The sequence below is a fragment of the Sphaeramia orbicularis genome, chromosome 18 (assembly GCF_902148855.1).
Source record: "Sphaeramia orbicularis chromosome 18, fSphaOr1.1, whole genome shotgun sequence".
Taxonomy (NCBI): domain Eukaryota; kingdom Metazoa; phylum Chordata; class Actinopteri; order Kurtiformes; family Apogonidae; genus Sphaeramia; species Sphaeramia orbicularis.
The window spans coordinates 26,879,053-26,899,799 of NC_043974.1; the positions used below are offsets into that span (position 1 = coordinate 26,879,053).

Here is a 20,747-nt window from a genome sequence, read left to right on the forward strand (position 1 = left end):
ATAATTTTTTCATATCAGACAATACTGATATGTATCATGATATAAATCAAATCACTATTTTTGTCAAGCTTAAATTTTCCATTACTCATAAGTTAGTTGTGAAGACATCAGAAGGTTATTTTTGATTTTAATAGGAGTTATTTTCCGTCAGAGGTTGAATATGACAAATGTGCTGAAGAACATTATACAACTGTTTCAGATAAATAAAACAGGTACATATATTTGAAACTAAACTAAAAGTCTGACCAGCAGGTAAAAGCTTTCAAGTTTTTAAAAGAGAACACAAACAAAACAGACCATCTTCATGAAGCAATACTGGGTGTATATACATGGGGCTGTGTTCCTTAACTGCCGTAACTAGTGTAAAACAGAAAGTGAAAATTAAGGAAAGGTGCGTGTTTGTGTACATGTATTAGTTCGGTACACCTCTGTCTTGTATTGAAGGCCCAAAACTAAAATAGTTCACACCCTACTTTTCAGTAACCTGGTCGCCCGAGTTCTCAGTCAAATTTTCTCCTGAGGGACCACTCATTATCTCCTGTTGCAGCGCAAACATTAGTGTGTGTGCTGTGGCTGCTCTTACACCTGTGCTGTGTGAGTCAACCCAACTTGCTGTGGCTCTACTGCGATTGGTTCAGTGCAGCGCTACTTAATGATGATTGGCTGTTCTTATATCTGTCAAAATATGGACGAATGAATTCTATCGAAATTGTATCAAGGATGTCTCATATTTCTATCAAGGAAAAGTTATTTTGCGATATGTATTCATTATTGTTTTATCGCCCAGCAATAATTGAAACACTGATTTTGTGCAAGTGCTGAACTTATTACACAGCTATTAATGTCACTTATCTCCATACTTGAGCATCCTGTACCTGTGTTAGTGCAAAATGTTTCTGAATGACCTACATGCTCTGTGTGTTTGTTATCTGTGATGCACAGCACTTTACATGGTTGCAATGAGCATGTCTACATATTCCTTAGTCCCGTCATTAAAATACAACAAGAAAATAGAGGGGAATCTCATGCACAGGATTAAAAATTCACAAATAAACCTTGACTACATGGCTTCTACAGGACACAGTTAGTATTAGTGTGATCTCTGATAGTAAAAAGTAACGCAAACAACAAGAAACATTGGACGCGTTGAATGAAACCTGGTGTAAGACACTAGAAGATTAGTTCAGTAAATCTCATCATGTCTGCACAGAAGAGTACAAGACATGTTAAGCACAAAGGAAGATCACACTAAATACAAGATAGTTCAGTCTGTTTTTTCTGAAATTCTTGCTTTAATGCTGTTCTATGTTTAATTTGTACTTTGGTACAAAGACTACGTACATTATAATATATCATAATGAATCAACAAATCTACTTGTGGCCTCACATATTAGCACAGCACACAGTAAGTAGTGGAAGATGTGAAATAAAAATACGAGTTAAAAAAAGGAAGTATTATAGTAAAACTGCTTTGATAACTGAGAAAAAAGCAGCCATGTACAATAATTCTATAAGCTATACATATTATATTAATGTCAATTATTTATCAGGGACAATACAACAAAATATAGTGTACATATAGAACATCTGATGTTCTGTATAAAGAGTATATAGCTTTTAGCTAGTTTGCAACCCTGCTTGGGCTTTCAACACAGAAATAATGAATTTATCTGTACAGTATACACAACAATAACATAAATGAAACAATATAAAAGCATATTCACATCATATTACATACATTCACAATATAAATAAATAACGATAACAGATGCATTATGGATATACATGCGGTTGCCCATAAGGTTGGAATAAAATATTTTTACTCTTCTATTGAAATGATTGTGAGAATGTGATTTATTCTTGATAGATAAAGTGTAACTGGGACTCAGTATGTAATCAAAGGTGTTACTGATGTGTATAAATAGGAACAAAAAAGAGAGAAGTGTCTGAAAACAAAATTATTCCACCTTTATGGGCAACAGTGCAGATCACAGAAATACAGACACGAATCAAGACAAAAGTAAAATTCTTTAAGATCCTCCCACTGTCATGATTATATGAAAGACAAATCTGTAAAACTGGCTCCAACTACGTCTTGGTGCGACATCCAGTATAAAAGTGCCCCTTCAGAACCACATGCTCCATGTTCGCTATAGAAACCACCTTCCAAACACTGACCACAGCATGCCACATGTGACCTCACCCACGATTAAGGCGCAGTTAATACGTGGGTGCAAAGGAAAACATGAGAGTGGCCAAACACAAATATATCCACGCTGTATATAGAGGCCTGAGGCTGTCCTGTATATGAGGCCAGGCCGGTGGCCCAAATCTAGGAAAGCGGACACCACGGCTGGGTCACCGTGGGGGACTTTCCTGCCTCGGCATCTCTCAGGGTCGGGAATAGCAAGTCATCAAACCTGGCATCCCAAGCAGCTAGGACCTCAGTCGCAACACAAATGGGGTCAGAAAACATCCTACTGGGCCGGGCTTGGGTTTGCCTCAGCATGTGTGTGTGAAGTCGGTCAGGCGTCCTAATAGATACAGTGCAACTAAAATAGTCCTTAAATGTTATAAGCATTACATTCCACTGTGTCGCCTCTTTATTACTTTCAACAGAAACTGAGAAATCTTTAAGGAAACATCACTATTCTGTATAATTTACTGCAGTGTTATTATCAATATCAGTAACCACTACCAAGTCCAGGAAGAAAATCAGTGCGTTGCTTTGACACACTCCACTCAGACAGGGTAGTGGGTGTTTATGCATGCGCGTTGGCGTGCATAAAAGCAAGCGCACGCGTGGGCAGCTGTTGCATAAACATCACATACTGCATAAACACGGCTGAGGCACTTGATTGAATGCAGCCGTGGAAGCCCAGAGGGAAAAAGGCAGAGCGGGGGGAGAAGGTCAGCTCTCCCACCGTCACTCCCTCAAATCAGATTCCCTTTAAAGGAACGCCCGACAACCTCCCTCTGAGCGGAACAAAACAAACATGTTCGTCAAACTCCGGCGACGGGCTGATCAAGGTTCATCTTCCTGTCTTTGGATTCTGAGGGGCACACGAGCAGCACTTTGTTATGTGAACAGGACTAAATTAAATGCAAAAGTGTTTTTCTCCTGCCCTGTGGCACCCAGCTGCGAGCTCTGTGTTGTACATCACACTGTAGATATCAGCCACTAGGTGTCTCTGCTGCTCTGACGGTGGTAACAGGGTAGATGAGGCCAATGCTGCTGCCACGGTAACACAGATATTCCAAGGTGACGCCCGCTCATTAAATATTCATAAGGGAGTGCCTTGAGCAGGTTTCCCCGGTAACGCGGGCTGTTGAACCTGCTTTGCGATCAGGGGGAGATTCCCACGTTCCTGCTCTGATGCTAAATGCTGACTGCATATCTGTCTTCAAGGTCTCTTGCATCAAGTTCCACTGGGTTAGTATTCCATGCCAGACACTTGTACCTTGCCGCACCGCTACATTTAGCGCCGGCTTCCATTTGATGCCAGACGTGCACATGGTAAGGAGCCACCGTGATCCTTGTAGACTTGAACATTGCTTGAATTGTTTTTCCCTCTTTTAATTTAGACTATTTGAGTGTCTGCAGCAGCACAGAAAATTGCAGCTCACTGTGTTCACACATGAAGCGGACAATGACTTCTACTGGATTCTGAATGCAATGTGCACTCTTATCTACCTCAGAATGACACCCATATGACCTGTCTCTTTAAGCCATGCCAGGAAGATCCTAGAGCCACCACATTCCCCCCTTGTTAGGGTCAATAATTCAGGTGTGGACCATGTTTTTGGTGCATGTTACACATGGACTTGCCCACTTTTAGAGAATCTATGGTGGAGTGACTCATCTGACCGGATCCCTGTTTTTCCCCAAATCTCTGCAGACTAGTGTTGATGGTTTTTGCACCACTGAACACTCAAATGTGCATTCATCTCTGAAATGAGGAGTTCATGCACTGCAGCCCTACTATGATAACCCTCTGTGGACTTGTCCTTGTGTATCGCACTAATGCATGCGCATCATGCTCATCGAATGTGTGCCGTCAACCATAATTCCCTCCATTTACTAATGTCTTTTCACACAGATCTAAATGCTGATGTAGACGATAATGCTTAGAGGCAAAAAATCTTCCATTTTCACCCTTATTTTGCAACAATATTCCTACTGAGCTGTTTACATGGCAAATAAAAGTGAATATTCCGGTAATATTCCTGTTGACGTTCAGCCGTGCATACTCCAATTAACAATGCCCTAACACGTCATTTATCACGTCAAAATATGGAAAGTGGCTGGAGGCGCTTGTGCCATTGTGCTTCTTTGCATTCAATCAAGATTTTTTCTAAGTTTTCCAGCCTCTGTGCAAACACAGACTGTTTTTTATTCCTTCAACTTCATTCTTGAAAAGGTCAGCGCTGTGATATTTGTGCACATTGAAGTCCTCGACTCTGACAGTGTTTAAGCGTAAGATGTGTTTCTCCTTCTGACCGGAGGATGAGGATGCCCTGCATCACTTCTGCTGCTGGTTTGTGTTAAAAGCCCAAAGCTGAGTGTAAATGGATAAGTGCAGTAATTCCACAGCTAAAGCCCTATTCACATGGAATGAATCTCACCTGTGGACCTCTAATTTGTATTACTTGCGAAAGTCATCTGTGATTATAATCCAGTGTAAATCTGGAATGTCCGTTATTTGTAACATAATAATACCACTGCAAAGTTATCTATCCTATTTCAGCAAACACAGAGGTCCTGTGATAATATTAGTGCTGTGTGAACTGACACCTCTATAATTTGGTGGGATATGCTAAATTTTTTGTTTTCACAGCACATTTCTTTAGTCAATTTCCTGGTCGAGAATCATGGAGGCTGCACTGGTGATAAATCAAAGTGTTAAAAGTGTTTTAGGTGGAAATCCGGGAGGCCCATGTCCCAAAAAAACAAGGATGTTCACTGAAAAAGCAAACTTAAATCTTTCAGAGGAGACACATCCGAAAAGATGGATGGATGACATTCATGACAGCTACTGTAAGGAACATTTTTCTGCCTTTTAACAGCCATCAGTAAGTGGTGAGCCTGGCCTTTACATCAGAACTGAGGAATAATGTCACTAAATTTGAGTAAAAACCAGACCTCACTTATCCAGCTATCCATAGGTTATACTTGTCCCACTGGCTTAAGGAACACTAGGAAATGTGTTGTATACTAAACAGAAAATACTCAAATTCATATAATATCAGCATATCTGACATGTTTTAAACCTGCAGGGTTAGACAAATTTTAGTCTCATAGATTTTCAAACAAAAATCACATAGTTACCTTTCAAAATATGGGTCAATATATAATTGAGGGACTTTTGTAGTCCATGGGATATATCTTGCATACATCTTTATTAGAAGTAACCCCCCCCCTTATTTATGTTCATTATGATCATGTCTTTAAAAAGTGCATAATTATTTTATTACGGAAGCAATCACTTATTAATAAATAATTAATAAATGAGTAGATATACTAAAATGTCAACTAAATAATTGTCTGAATTTAATAACAACCACCCTCTAATTAGCTAAACAATAATAAAATGAGCTTATTCAAAAACTGCTTTGATTGTGTTCTTTTTTATTAAGTTGAGATAATCATTTTTGGCAATATATCAAATTTTATATGTAAAATAAATTGCATCTGTGTCCGAGAAATCACTTTCAACTAAGTTACCCATTACAGAAACACCTCTGAATGTAGTGCGTTAATTCCAAATCACATGACCTGCTCCACATGATGTCATTTCCTCCTGAAGAAAACAGTGACAAGACTCTGAGGTATGTTCTGTCTATAAAGTAGTGTGTGAATAAAGTGTGTTTTTAATCATACTTTTGCGTCAACAGTGTTACTACAATATCTTTATAAATAACTTTCAATTCCACTCAATTGTATATATGATATTTAGAAGAATCTGTCTGTAAAAATGCCATGTGGTGTTATGGTTATGTTGATTTTAGGCCTGAAAATGGCAAAAAACTCAACTATACCCGTCAACTATGTTACCGTGTAAAGGGAACTCAAAAAGTCCCTCTATTATATATTGACCCAGTTATTGCAATGTAAGTGATCTGAGTAAACGAGAATTCTACCTTTTCCTGTGTACAGTTCTGACGCTGTAGAACACCTACTCTATGAGTCAAACCTTGGTTAATCATAGGGGGTTTTCAGATTCACAGGGGATGTTAATAGAGTTAATACTGATTATGATCCGATTCAGTCAGACACAACTCTACTGTTCTACTCCATGGATTCCACAGTAGTGAAAAACCATCAGGTTATCTACATCATCTAGATTAATATTTAGTTATTTGCTTTGGCCCAAGAACACAGAACTGCAAAAGGAAGTGGTGTTCTTTCAAGTTCTGTTGTTTTTTCCCATGATTTGTCCTGTTCTGCAGCTTCACATGGAAAAACTTAAAAAGACCAGAATATGGTTTTTACATGACCAATATGTCCTATTATAAATTATAGCAGGATACTGGTGTGTATGTTATCACAGTCACTGTTCCTGCTTAAACATTTGCCTGTTGAGCAGTTCAGTCTCTTCCTGACTGAAGCCTGTGCCATGCCCGGACGATTAACCTCTTTCAAAGTCACTTAGATCTTTGCGTCTTGCCATATTAATCCCAGATCAGAATCAACAGGGCCTGCTCAGCATTTTTATATATAACACAGAGCATGTTTGGAAGTTAATTAATCCAGTGTGGATGCATTGGTATTCAATACGCATCTCCAATCATTTGTTCAGGCTTTCCCTTTCATTTCTACATAAAACTGCTTTAACTGGGGAGAGTAGAGGGACATATACTAAAAAGTAGGTGAAACCAGTTCAAGCAACCAGACATAAATAGCAGAGGACATTGTAGTTATATACTTATCAGAGATACTTAACCCTTTATAGGGCACTCATTGGAATACTCTGAAATTCAAAATTTTAGCCTCAGTGTTATTGGACATCATCATCTACCCCCTCTTGCCATAAAACATCTGAGCAGCACTTGCTAAAAAGTAAACACACGCAATAAAACAACTCAAAATGACTCATATTCACTATTTACAGCTTCAAAATTTCCATAAAATCTCTCTGAATCATTGTATAGTGTTATAAAAACCAACACGCTTTTTGACCTCAGTGAGGCACGAGATTGGCCCCATATTTAATATTTGTGGAAATTACCAAAAATAGTCACTTGTCTGATAAAGGGTTAACAATGGCCCATAAAAGTGCTTAAAGACTATGTAACATGTGGATATCTTTTGGATCAGAATAAGTAACAGACCCTGCAATGCGCAATATTATTTTCATTTTTCTTGTGTGATGCAGCATGAAAAGTTTTGTAACTGAACCATGTTTACAGAGAACTTCAGGGAAACCCAGGAAATGGCCGAGTGATAACAGATGGGTGGGCGTCTGCAGCCAGGGACACTCTTCTCGTTGGCACTCGTGATGAGAGGGGAAAAATGAATTCCCCACTGCGCTGGCGTCATCGCTGCCCCAGCTTCCATCCTGCTATTTATTCCAGTGGCAGGGCCAGGAGCCAATCATGGGACCTCTCAATTTCCGTTCTCTTCAAATCAGTGCTCTGTGCTACCAATCAGCACACGACCTCGGGCAGGAAACGGCCAAAAAGAAAAAAAGCCTCTTCTGTTGGGAGCAGCTTGTTCTTCTTATTGAAATTCATTTAAGCGTGCACGAGCAATAACCGAATTATAAAACATTAACACATAAAAGAGTGGAGACATTTACTTTGTTCTTTGTTATGTAATTCTAAACAGGTGTGAGATGGACGTACACCAATGAATCCTTTGCCGTCTTGAGAGTTTTGTGAAAAACTGGTGCCAACAGCTCTGGCAGCATCAGTGTCATTTAGCCTTTATTCCATCCAAGCACCATAACCATTAGGATTCTGTTGTTGGCTTTCAGGACCAGTCAATAATGATGCAGTAGAAAACATTCCATTAATACAAAACCGCAAGCAATCTTGAAAGAGTACTACTGCCAACTTACCCCCCCCCCCCCACCACCACCACCTCCTCTCAATCTACTTCTACCCACTGCAGTCACTTCAGGACTCAAACACTGAAAACTGCTAAATCACTGCTGGTGTGCTTTCGCTTGCTGCAGCTCAATTTTGTCTGCACCATTTTTTTTTTTTTTTTTTTTTTTCCATTTAGAAGGTGCAGAGGTCAGGGTTGTGACCGTCAGCCGGTGAGATCATCTTAAATTTACAAGACTGACAATTGGCAGCCACAGGTTTGATTACTTGTAGTCTTGCTCTGCAGATATTCTCCTCAGACCAGACTTCCAGCCACTTTTCTTTTCTTTTCTCCTCCTATGTTGACTGGTCTCATTGGTTAATCTGGCCAACTCCCAGTGTTAGATTGATGGGTCTTGCTGATGCCTCCACCCTCCCCTTTAAGATTTATGTGGCCACTCGATTGGCCATCAATCACGAGACATGCTCAGTGAGCTCCGAGCCCGGGCAAGAAGCTAAGAGCAGAGCAATTCATTACGGAGGCTTCGGTTCTACTGGCGAACCCCACCCACATGACTGATTAGAGGAGCATCAACTGGACTGGTTAGTGGAGCCTGTTCCATGTCGCTGTTTAAGGAAAATACCTCAAACAAAGCCGTGCTGATAAAGTGAAATGGGAACCAAATAATTACATAATCATACCACGCTGAAACTTGAACATTAAAATCGACTCTAGCTTGAGGGTTGTTTCTCAGCTCTGAAAAATTGCTGTTATATTTGTATTTCACATCAAATTCTTGCCACTTAAAGGCAGATTTAGTCAAAAAGAAAAATGTGGCTCATTTTAAAGCCGACAGTGACTGATGAGGAAAAAAAATAAATAAAAAAATAGAACATTTGGTCCTGAGAAGGTAAGATGCATCTCTGTGCCTAAATGACGCCAGTTCTAAAAAACAAACAAACAGAAGAATCATTCTCTTACGATGACCACACTTGTCAAAGGGACGTTTTATCAACTGAAGGTCAGCCTGGTCAGATGAGGGTGCACATGAAAACAGTTGAGACAGTTGGGTTAGAGATCTAACTAACAATAGAGGATCTGAAAAAGTACCAGTATTGGCAGAACCTGCACGTAGACTCACAGAACTAGAGTTACATCCAGTACAAAAAGGTTTTGTTTTGTTGGTGCTGCTGTCAATGCCATTATTGGAACGGCACCTGAACAATAATGATCAACATGTAGGCCTATATTATACAAATACTGAGTTACATGTAATTATAGAAAAAGAGTGAGATAATATAAGTTTATAATTTGTCCGAAATGCTGTATTTACTATTAGCAAGTTAAAAGTTTGGTGTGACTGGTGATAACTTACCTCTTACCTCTGCCTTGATAGCAAGCATTTTTGCTAGAATCTGGCTTGCTACATCCACTATATCAGGGGTGTCAAACTCAGATCCTCGAGGGCCGGTATCCTGCATGTTTTAGATGTATCCCTCTTCCAACACACCTGATTCAAATGATAAGCCTATTATCAAGCTCTGCAGAAGCCTGATAACGACCGTCAGGTGTGCTAGAAGAGGGAAACATCTAAAACATGCAGGATACCGGCCCTCGAGGATCTGAGTTTGACACCCCTGCACTGTATGGACAAAAATGACTTGCTTGCATTCTTATCCATACCCACAAAATGCTTCAGACTTTGGTTTTCTTAAGTATGAAATGTTCTACCTCTAGATTTGTGAAATATTTGTCAAGTTCTGACCATAACTGTCATTATAAAGCACAAGTAACAGTATAGATTTTCTTCTCTGACTCAGGAAATAAAATCAACCTATAAACATTAAAGAAATATCTATTTGACATGTATTGTGATAATTACTGACAACTGATATGGACATTTTATTCAAGAGGGTGGGGTCCTACAGCTGAAGATGTTTTATGTCCCAATATTTCTGTCCATATAGTGAATTTATTACTTTGGTTTAGCTCTAGTAAAGTCAACGCTTGTTCATTTCTGATGGTGTCGTTTCAGTTTTTCATATGAGAGTGAGTTGATACTGGCTTTATACTTTTATCAGCCTTTAAAAAGTTATAATCAGTTAACCTCTGAATTGGCTTGTTCTGTATCGAGCTCAACAGAAGCAAAATGATTTGGCTTGTGGATGTGAAAACTAAAATGCAACACATGCTAACATCACTTTGTTTGTTTGTTTGCATTGTGCTAAGCCCTTATAAGATCAGTTGGCGCAGAACAAATGCATCCTAATAATAAACAAACCAGACAGGCAAACTGTGTCTTAACTACCCTTATTGTGCGGTGAAGGAGGCATGAAGGGAGTAGTAAACAAACACAGCCTAATCTCCGATCAAGGAATCCCACCTGCACATGGCCAACAGAAGGCAGCCCTATCCTGCATGTGCAGCATACAGACACCAGCAGCAGCTCAGTATGAAGCTCCGCTGTGGCGTTTCATCAAGACAATTGCAACACAGCATGAACCAGCACCATTGCTCTTTCCTTCCCATTTCCATTTCCTGTGGCCTGCCCACTGGCGCCGCCCCCATCCAAACATGCTCCCACAGCCAAAGCCGATATACTCTGTCCTCCGGGGAAAAGTGCTGACTCACAGCACAAAGGCGAGCCTATCTGGGCGCGTGGGCACTGGAGTACAGTGAAGAGCCACCAGGAGCCAAGTGAACCGGCACCGGGCCACATCACTTCAAACCGGCCCCGTCGCTCCACTGATCTGATCAAAACTACTGTCACAGAGTCCTCCAGCGAACATGTACTGCAAGCCGCCACAACTGGCACTCAGAAATGGACAGCAGCCATTATTAAAGTTAATGTTAATGTTAATTACAGCTGCCATGTTCCTGCTGAAATGCAAAAATAATGATGGAACAGGATGCCCAGTGCACCAACACAGTTTCAAAATCCAGTCTACTTGTATTTATTTGTGTGTGTTCATTTGTGCTGTGCAAAAGTCTTAGACTGACATTACATTTGCCTGTTCAGTAAAGTTCTGATGACCGCACATGTGCATTTATCAGTCTCTGTATTAAGATCCAATCTGGATATATATGAAGTATGTACAGCAGTAAAAACAAATGTTTTAGAGAAAAAAATTGCTTTTTTTATTTAGCATTTCCTGCCTTTGCACTTAACAAGTCATTAACCCTTTTGTTCAGGCAATATGAGGTTAACTGGGATTATTTTTCTGATGTTTTATACCAGGTTTCATTCAACACATGTCCAATGTTTCTAACTGTTTGTGCTGCTTCTTGTCACGGGGTCAGGGATCACACTAAATAGTGATTTTAACCATTAAAACCCATTTAATTTAGGGTTTTTTTGTGTGTTTGAGTGTTTATTTAAGGCTGTGCACACAGTTTCTTGATTTATCTGAAGCAAAAAAGATTTATGTTTATTTCAACTCTGCAAAAACAACAAGCTTAGAAGTTTTGCACAGTACTTTATACTTTATAAAACTGAGAGTCTGGTTTCGACTGGCTCGATATGTAAAGCATCATGAGATAACTTTTGTTATGATTTGGTGCTACATAAATAAAGTGTGATTGATTGATTGAATGTATGGATGAATCAATGTTTGTGAGCTGCAATTACTCAATTAAACAACCACCTCTCAACTAATAAATCCACTGCAAACTATTTTGAAAATCAACTAATTGCTTTGTACAATATTTACGACAAAAACTTCTGAATCCCCCTGTTTAAATATGAATATTTCTTGGGTTTTTTTCCCCTTCTATGATGGTAACGTGATACCGATGAATGGATTAATCAAGAAAACAATCATTAATTGCTAAATATTGCCTACTTTTGTGTTATTTTGTTACAATTCTTCTATTTTTTTGCTGTTTTATGTAATGCATTCAGAGCTTCTATTGTATGAGATGATGCAATACCAATACATCTGAAAAAAAATTACAACATTTCCCACTGATACGAGACCAGCAACTCCTCTTCAAAAACCATGGCAACCATCCATCTCTTGTAAATAAAAACAGCATGGTATTTGTGATAAGAACCAATAAAGATCTAAAAAGTCAACATGTTCTCTGCTTACCTTTGTTGTTGTAGACATCTAGGTAGTTGGGTGCTGAGAAGATGGTGATAAGTGATGGGAAGCCAGTGGTCTGACTCTTTCTGTACATGCGATATCTGGTTGAACATAAAAATTGAGAGTAAGCATTAGTAATTGTTGTAACATATGAGCCATGGATTGCTCACCGACACCTAACCCTTGGGATATGACTAGAATTAGCAGTGTTTCTTGCTTCTTGTTTTTACTGTGGGTGTGCTTTTGTTGTAAACGAATGCGGGGGGGGCAAACTATGCATATCCTTGGGAGACTAAATCCCAGTGTTACAGGTGAAGCGAAGTATACCCTTAGGTAGTTTTCACTCTGAATGAACTCCTCATCACTGGCTTGTTTTTACGAATTCCCGCTGAAGATCCGTGCTCTGTTTACTGGTTGTATCACTGAAAATGAACATATCTGTCTATAAGTCATGACTATTTTTGCTGCATCACGCCTCAGAGGAACCATTCAGGGATTTAAAAAACAAAAAAACAAACAGAAAACATATGAGGGGCTGAATAATATGATTGAATATGTTGTCAGGAGTCGACTTGGGATGACGGCCTCATCGGGGACATGGCGAGGTGTCCCATGTGACTACACAGTGGGAATACATTGGTAAACAACTGTGTCTTGTGCTTCCCACCACTTCAACCATGCTTAGAGGGAGATCAGCTCGGCATCGGCTCATCCACCCACCTGCCCGTTTTATAAAGCAAACTCTTCAAAGAGGCTTTCCATCGTCTCCGTTACAAATTCAGTTCAATGTTACCTCTTGGTGAGCACCGTTTCTTACTAAGAAGTACAGAAATACAGAAAAAGATAACTTAGGTGTTGTTATTGTTTCACTGTAGTACCTATAAGTGTCGTAGCAAGTAAAATGAGCCGAATTATTGATGGGGATCCAGATGTTTACATCACATCTGGCCAACCTGCTCTTCAAGTCTGAGTCATTGTCATTTCTTGGATTAACACGACTTCTCTCAAAGTTCAAACGGCACCAAACCTGTTCTCTAGACAGGCACAAACAAACCCGCAGAGCACCAGGGAGGCTTTTCATTTAACACCCTGGTCTGAATCACTCTGCTGTGTGACAGTGTGATGGAAAAAAAAAAACAAAAAAAAACAAGAAGACAAAATGCCACAACACTCACCCAGCATCCTGCGCTTCATGGGCCCGGATGATAGATAATAAGTTATTGTGTTGTAGAAAGTCACAGACTGCAGGGTAGCTGTTGAATAAAGAGAAAAGCATTTGGTTTACTCATACATCAAGAAAAATCCCGGTAAGATCAAGAAGAACAATCAATATAAATAACTAAATAAGTCATGGGTGTTATTGATTTTGCCGAGAGAAACAAGCAAATATAAAACCTTCTGTTCAAGCTAAATTTGGTCTAAAAGCAACCGGAGGAAAAAAAGTATTGTCGGCTTGATGAAAGGTTTCAGACAATATGTGACTTCTACACTAAAAAGGCCATTTAAGGATACAGCAACCTGTATTTTACTTTACTTTCACGCCTTAAGAGAAGTAGATATGTTCCTTCCCAAATGGTGGATTTTATTTTAGAATGAAACTCAAAAAAATGATTCATAGCAGACTGTTTCTCCAGAGAGAAAAAAGCAATAGCTGGAGTATTGGAGCATGCTTATGCTCACGATGGTCTATTCAGTCTGAGACCAAGACGTACTGCCAACTATCAAACTACAGCAAGGTTTCAGAATTTTCCATTCTACATTCATCCCCCTGCACAGACATTCACTGGAAATTTCCTTTGTAGAAAATAAAGAGAAAGAGTAATGGCAAATAGCATTAAAAGAAAGCACAGTTTAATGCTTTAAAAAGAATAACTACAATACTTTCAAGAGGAAAACACGACAAAAATGCCTAGCGGGTTCATGGGATGTGAGTGACGGCTCATAATGACTGAGTGACATTGCTGCATTACATCTCAAACACTTTAGGAATGTGGGAGGATGTTGCAGCAGTAATAGAGGCTAAAATCAAGGCTTGTTTTCTGTTTTTGTAATGTAGATTTATTTTTCGCAGTGTCAAAAGTTTCATGCAGTTAAGCTTAATGGGACTAGACAGAAGAAAGTTACAATAATTAAAGCTAAAACTGTCTCACAAACTAAGGATGTAGACTTATCTTGTAAACTACAAGAAAAATATCGATACTCTTTGTTCTTTTTGCAGCAACGCAGAGGAAACAAGATGTCATTTATTTTGGGATTGCACCCACTTGCATGTATTTTGGATTTAAATAATTTCATAATCACCAAAACTGACCCTTTATGTAAATTGAACTTTCAAAATGTTTTATTTGGCCTTGCACAAACTGATAAATCCACAAAAAAAGATATATCATCAACCTTTTAGTAATATTTACCAAATTTCACATTCATTGCACTAAATTTGCACACCAGCATCCTAACATTAGTTTTTAAAGCAATTTTTTACAATTATTTAGGTAATTTGAAGAACATTATGAACTGTAAAGCAACTAAAACAAGGAGACTATGTCAAGTATATAATCTCATAAATTTATATAATTTCTATATTTATACCTCGAGCTTTTTTATTTTATTTTGTTTTATTTTTTATTTTACCTACACTTGTATCTGTATATTGGAAATGTAAAATATTTTGTGAACTGTGACTATATTTTTTTTAAATCCCGCTTTGGTGTAATATTATTATGTATATATGCTGTTCAACTGTTCATTGTTCAATAAAAAAAAAAAAAAAAACTCTAAGGATGTTGTTTTGTGGTTATAGCCAGAGTAAAAAAAAGCCCACAAATATCAAACCTTTACTGAACAAATAGAGACACTGTATATTGTGCATGCTAAAATAGATGTTTGGATGTTGTGTAAGTGCTGTAATTCAAGCTCAAAGACATGCTGTAAGTCAGTGCATAATAAACGACCACATGCTGCTGAAACTACACATTTAGTGCTTCAATTGTACAGTAAAAGTAACTTAAGATTTATTATAGGTCACGCTCCTTGGCAGCATTACTTAAATGTGGTGTAAAATGTCATGGGAGACTAAAATAAAAGTGCAATCTCGGTGCACGTTGACATAAAAACAAATGTGTTGCCGACAACCACAACAGACATCTGCAGTTAAGAGATGTGTAAAGGAGGGAGCAGTTTCTGACAGCGAAATAAAAAATGCAATGAGTTTCTTGTTTTTTCTATATACAGGGGGGAAGAAATTGGGAATAAATGTTTTATTTCTCCCTTGATTTCCTGCAGCAGATGTAGACGTGCGCCATATGGAGCTGTTCAGTAGACAAAATACTTTTTAGCCTGGTTTGTTTTTTCGGCAGTTTGCATTTTGAGTTCAGACCATTCGCCATCTGTGTAACAACAGGGTACAGATACTAATGGATTCAATGGAGTACATGAAAAGTAGTCAGGAATGACTCCATCGTGTGCAATCCGAGCAGCACTTTACATGTTCGGTGTGTTAAAACGAAAGCTTTAAAAAATAAAAAAAAACGTCCCCGATACATCTCTGCAGCCTGAGTGGAAGCTAACATGAGTCATGGCTGCAAACTTATGTGAAACACGTGCAATTTCATGCCTGAATTGTGTTTGTAAAAGTGTTACGAGAATGCCTAGGGTGTCAGGGAGAAATAATTGGTTGCTGCAAGACATAAGCAACAAATGAGCTGACGGTTTTTGGGGAGGGGCGTTGAGGAATGGCTCTCTCTCAGCCAGGCTTAAACTGTCTCATAAATCCTGAATGCCGGTGTGATGCCAATTAGCGACCATCTCCTGGGCAGATGACGTGGGGGGGGTGAGTGGGGGGGGACACAGAAACAAGACTCCAGAGGAATTTCAACCAAATGGAAGGAGGTTAACCAGGATCCTGCTACAACACAGATCAGCTGTTCCAGGTGAAAAAGCCATATATTTAACATTTGTGTTTAGCTTGTCTTCAAAGTGCAGTGTCATGACTCATAAAAAGGAGCAAAATCTGTCTCTTTAGGCGACAACAATAACAGCAGAGCCGGGAAATCATTTGCACACACGGACATTAAAATACTATTAACAATGTAGTTATGAAACACCTGCTATTTAAAAAAGCAAAACAAAAAGAGAAAATGCATATTAAGAGCCTGGAGACATTTCTGACTTCTTCTGCTGCTTTGCCCTAGGTGCTTGAGGGCCAAGTAAGCATCGCTCAGCCCATAATGAGCAGAGGGAGCACTGAACCCGCTTAGACACAGGACCGTGCCTTGTGGTAATGTGCCAGTTCATTACATTTTGTGACAGTGCGAGCTGCCTGCTCCGAGCATTTCCTCTGCTTGTTCAGTTACTCAGCTCAATTTGAGGTAATGTGGGTTACATAAATACTGAAGAGGAGTCTTAGGGGCCACTCTGAAGCACGCCATGTTCTAACAACGGCTGGTCTCCCACTCAGCTGGAGAACCAAGAAAATCAAGCCGTGAGAAATGGATATTTGGCAGCGGCGCCTCGCGATTTATCAGCTCTGTGACAGGAGGGATTTTCTTTCTTTTTTTTTTTTTTTCCTCAAAGCATTTGTTGATTATCAGGACTTTGTCTGTACCTGTCTGCGCATCCAAATACTCAAACTGTGGAGATCAGGAAAGTCTGGAGAATGTTTATTGCAGCTGAGGTCAGAAGTTTATGTAAGACGTGGTTAAACGCAGTCAAACTCAGTAGTTAGCAATTAGCATGACTACTTTATTTGGATGATGGGATGTTTCAGAGAGATAGTAATTTTTAATCGAAGCTTCTTCACTGCAAAAATCTAAATATTAACAAGTGTATTTTTGTCATTTCTAGTCAAAATATCTCATCATACTTAAAATAAGACATAATCACCTAAAGAGTAACTTATCAGTGAGATATAAGAAGTTATTTTAGACAATAGATCTTGAAGATCTTCAACAAATTTTACAAGACAATTTTCACTTGGTCCACTGGCAGATTCTTTTTTTTGCTTAACCCATAAAGACCCAAACATCCACCATTAACCAAAATCATCTACTGATCTAAAATGTTTAATACCTGTTGATCCCTTAATCCTATCCTATAAAGCTATAATTGGCGTAAAATTAAGTTTGTCATTTTTTTCATGGTCATCAGATATGACCCATTTGGACGTTCAGAGGCTGTATAGTTACCGTGGAAACACCATCATCTTCTACAACATTGATTCACCAGTAAAACCCATGGAGTTGGATCAATGACAGTGGATGGAGACACTTGGATTCATGGTCAGTTATTGATATCGAGGCTGAAAAAGTCATATTTTCTTCAGTTTTCTCTGTTTCTGATTTTAAATTTTTACTTAATTCAATCAAAAAAATCTGACAATAAAACAAGTGAAAATTATCTTGGTAAGATTTCTTGAAATAAGATTTTCAAGATCTATTGTCTAAAAATAAATTCTTATATCTCACTGAAAAGTTACTCTTTAGGTGATTATGTCTTACTTTAAGTGTGATGAGATAGTTTGACTAGAAATGAGAAAAATATACTTGGTAAGATTTGGATTTTTTCCATTGTTTTATCAGAAGTTTACACCCATCAAGGTCCAAATTAATACATTTTTAATACTTACTACTAATACAGTTGTAGCTATAGTGTGGACAGATAAAACTGGACAAAAAAAACGATGATGCAGACACCTGATAAAGTCCCACCCCTTCTGCTGTGCCCCATGAGACCTAACTTCCAAAAACACTCAAAGGGGTGGGACTTCTGCCCTCCATTGGGCCTGATATCCTGCACAGATTTGTCAACACTAAGTGACATGACCCTTCCAGGAAAAAACAAGACATTGACGTTGGCCCAGACGACCGGTTAATTCAACACAACTACTAAGTAAATGAGAAGTTTTAATGTCCCTGTCTCCATTTGAAGCCGTTTTGTGATTAAATTCTATTTCTCATGATACTGCTGCCTATATTTGTCATTTCTGAAACAATGAAATTAATAAAATGCATCCCTTGACTGTATATGGAATGCACAGAGCAGAAAAACGACGGATCTAGAGTAAGCTTTTCATCACATTGTTAAATATAAAATGCTCAGTTTAATATGCAAACTCTGACAATATTTTCACAAATCAATCTAAGTTAATTTCAATGTCAAAGTTGGTTTTTTTTTATTTTTTAGAGAAGATACTCACCTGTAGAAGTAGGAACAGCCTCGCACTGTGTTGTGTGTGAAATGCTCCTGGCTCTTCTCATTCCCAAAATCCTCCAGGGGGTCGGACCACAGCAGATCGCACATTGGTCCGTAGGCTGGGGGCTCTTTGAATCTGTCTAGCTGTGGAGGAAATTTTGAGGACTCTTGTCAGTGTGATGGGCAACTGGAAAACTTGCACGAGGAGTGAGCATTGTACAGAAAACACTCTTCTGAAAGAGTGACGTTAGGTGCTGCCGCTGCGTTCACAGTCATAATTAAATCCTGACTTAAATGCGCTCTCAAAGGAATTTAACTCCTATTCAAAGTAGGACGAAGGGAATATTTTGAAAGTATGGATGATGTGTCAAATAGATCGCTCATCTTTCATTACTCTACCTGGGAGCTTTTTATTGGCAAGACATCAAGAAAAAAACCTCAACGGCAGGCATTCTTTTGGGGCAATGAACATAAATGACTTTGCTTTTCAGCCAAGGAGAGCTGTTTTTCAAACAAAAGCATGTGGATTACTGGATGGGTAGCATGATGGACACTTCAATGGAGTAAATTCTATTATGCATGCCCTCTGATTGCAACCGCAAAATCCATTTGGAATTATTGAATTAGTCTGAAAGCGGGGTCCGACTCTCAACATTTTTAATCAGAGCAAGGACCGGGCCAGCGTTCGCAATTCTCCATATTCAAGTCTTGAAAGCTATTGGAGGCTGATGTGCGAGGATCACCTCATGAATATCAACCAAGGTTGTTATTTTCACAGCGTATCAAGCTAAAACGAATACAGGTTTTTCCTCATTAACTTTAAACAAATGCAGATACACATTGAGCTGACAACGCTACAGTTTCCAATGAGTGAGCTGTATTTTTACAACAAACGACAGCCACCTGCTGTTAAACACACATACAGACAGACTGCAGCTTTATGAAATTATAAAGAAAATGGTCTTGAATCAGACACATACTTTCCTGATGTCGTCAAGATTTGTGATTTCTGGAGACAGTCCTCCGTGTACACACAGGAACTGCTGGTTCATAAGTGCAGCCAGAGGAAGGCAGTCGAAGGCGTCCATACATGCGTCATACACCCTCTCTGAATACTTAATTCTACCTGTCATGGGGGGAAACAGGGCAGGGAGAGACAGCATGCCAAGTTAAACAACACCGCTCTCATACACTGGGGCAGTGTGCAGCTCCGGGACGGAAAGGCTCTATAAAAGGGCCAACTTCCCAAACACATTTTAAAAACAGAACAATTTCACAGGGTTTTTTTCTCCTGTTTTTCTTCCCCCTACTCTGTCTGAGTCCAAATACAACACTTCTTATGTGTAAATGTCAAGAAGGGCAAGAATTTGAGTGAACCATGAGGCCACATGAGTAAGGGTTGAGACTGGAAAGGAGGGATTCAATTAACCCGCAGTTTTATCTTTTGCACAATATCCCACACATACTGAGACGCATTTACATGCACAATTATATTCAACTATTACTCTGAATAGGACAGGTAACATGTACATAGCATAATCCATTTTCATGCAGGATATTCTGATATTATTCTGACTTCATGCATTGGAAAAAAATCTAAATCTTACCAAGTGTATTTTTCTCATTTCTACTCAAAATATCTCATTACACTTAAAATAGGACATAATCACCTTAAGAGTAACCTTTTAGTGAGATATAAGAACTTAATTTTAGACAATACATCTTGAAAATCGTATTTCAAGAAATCTTACCAAGATAATTTTCACTTGTTCCTTTGGCAGATTTTTTTTTTTGTTTAATTCAATTTTGCTTCATTTCTGATATAATAACCTTTAACTTTATTCTGAGCTTTTATGATCATCTACATGATTAAGGAATTAAATATAGGAAAATACCTGATCTATACTTAAAAACTGCAAAATACAGAGGATTATGTTATAACAAATGGTGATAAATCACTCAAGAAAGGGAACTGCTTGAATTAAGCAAAAAAAATCTTGAATTAAGCAAAAAAAAAAATCTGCCATTGGAACAAGTGAAAATTATCTTGTTAATATTTCTTGAACTAAGATTTTCAAGATCTACTGTCTAAAAACAAGTTCTTCTATCTCACTGAAAGGTTACTCTTAAGGTGATTATGTCTTATTTTAAGTGTGATGTGATATTTTGTTTAGAAATAAGAAAAATACACTTGGTCAGATTTGGATTTTTGCAGTGTGAGGTGACTTTGGACATGTATACAGTGTATATACATCTCATTTGTATGTTTAATTACAGGCTCCAATACACAGTCTCTGTTTATCGAGCCAAAGATCTTCTCTAGTGGAAAGAAGAGTCCACATTCTGGTTGGAAGGAGAAGCACATCTACACAATGAAAGAATGTATCAGCAGGTTTCTGCATATGTGCAACTATTGAGAAGTCGAGCTTTCCCAGAAGGTGTTT

The 20,747-nt window shown here is 38.6% G+C and overlaps 1 protein-coding gene across 6 annotated transcripts in view; it reads right to left on the reverse strand.

Moving 5' to 3' along the window:
- The window catches only part of LOC115438316 (serine/threonine-protein phosphatase 2B catalytic subunit alpha isoform), a 103,637-nt gene that overhangs the window by 25,597 nt on the left and 57,293 nt on the right, over window positions 1-20,747 (reverse strand). For all 6 annotated transcript variants that reach the window (XM_030161883.1, XM_030161881.1, XM_030161880.1 and 3 more), the window contains exons 5-8: window positions 19,284-19,429; window positions 18,308-18,447; window positions 13,290-13,367; window positions 12,121-12,215 (exon numbers count right to left, since the gene is read on the reverse strand). In XM_030161883.1, the coding sequence (XP_030017743.1) occupies window positions 12,121-12,215; window positions 13,290-13,367; window positions 18,308-18,447; window positions 19,284-19,429 (459 nt within the window). The remainder of the gene's footprint in view (window positions 1-12,120; window positions 12,216-13,289; window positions 13,368-18,307; window positions 18,448-19,283; window positions 19,430-20,747) is intronic.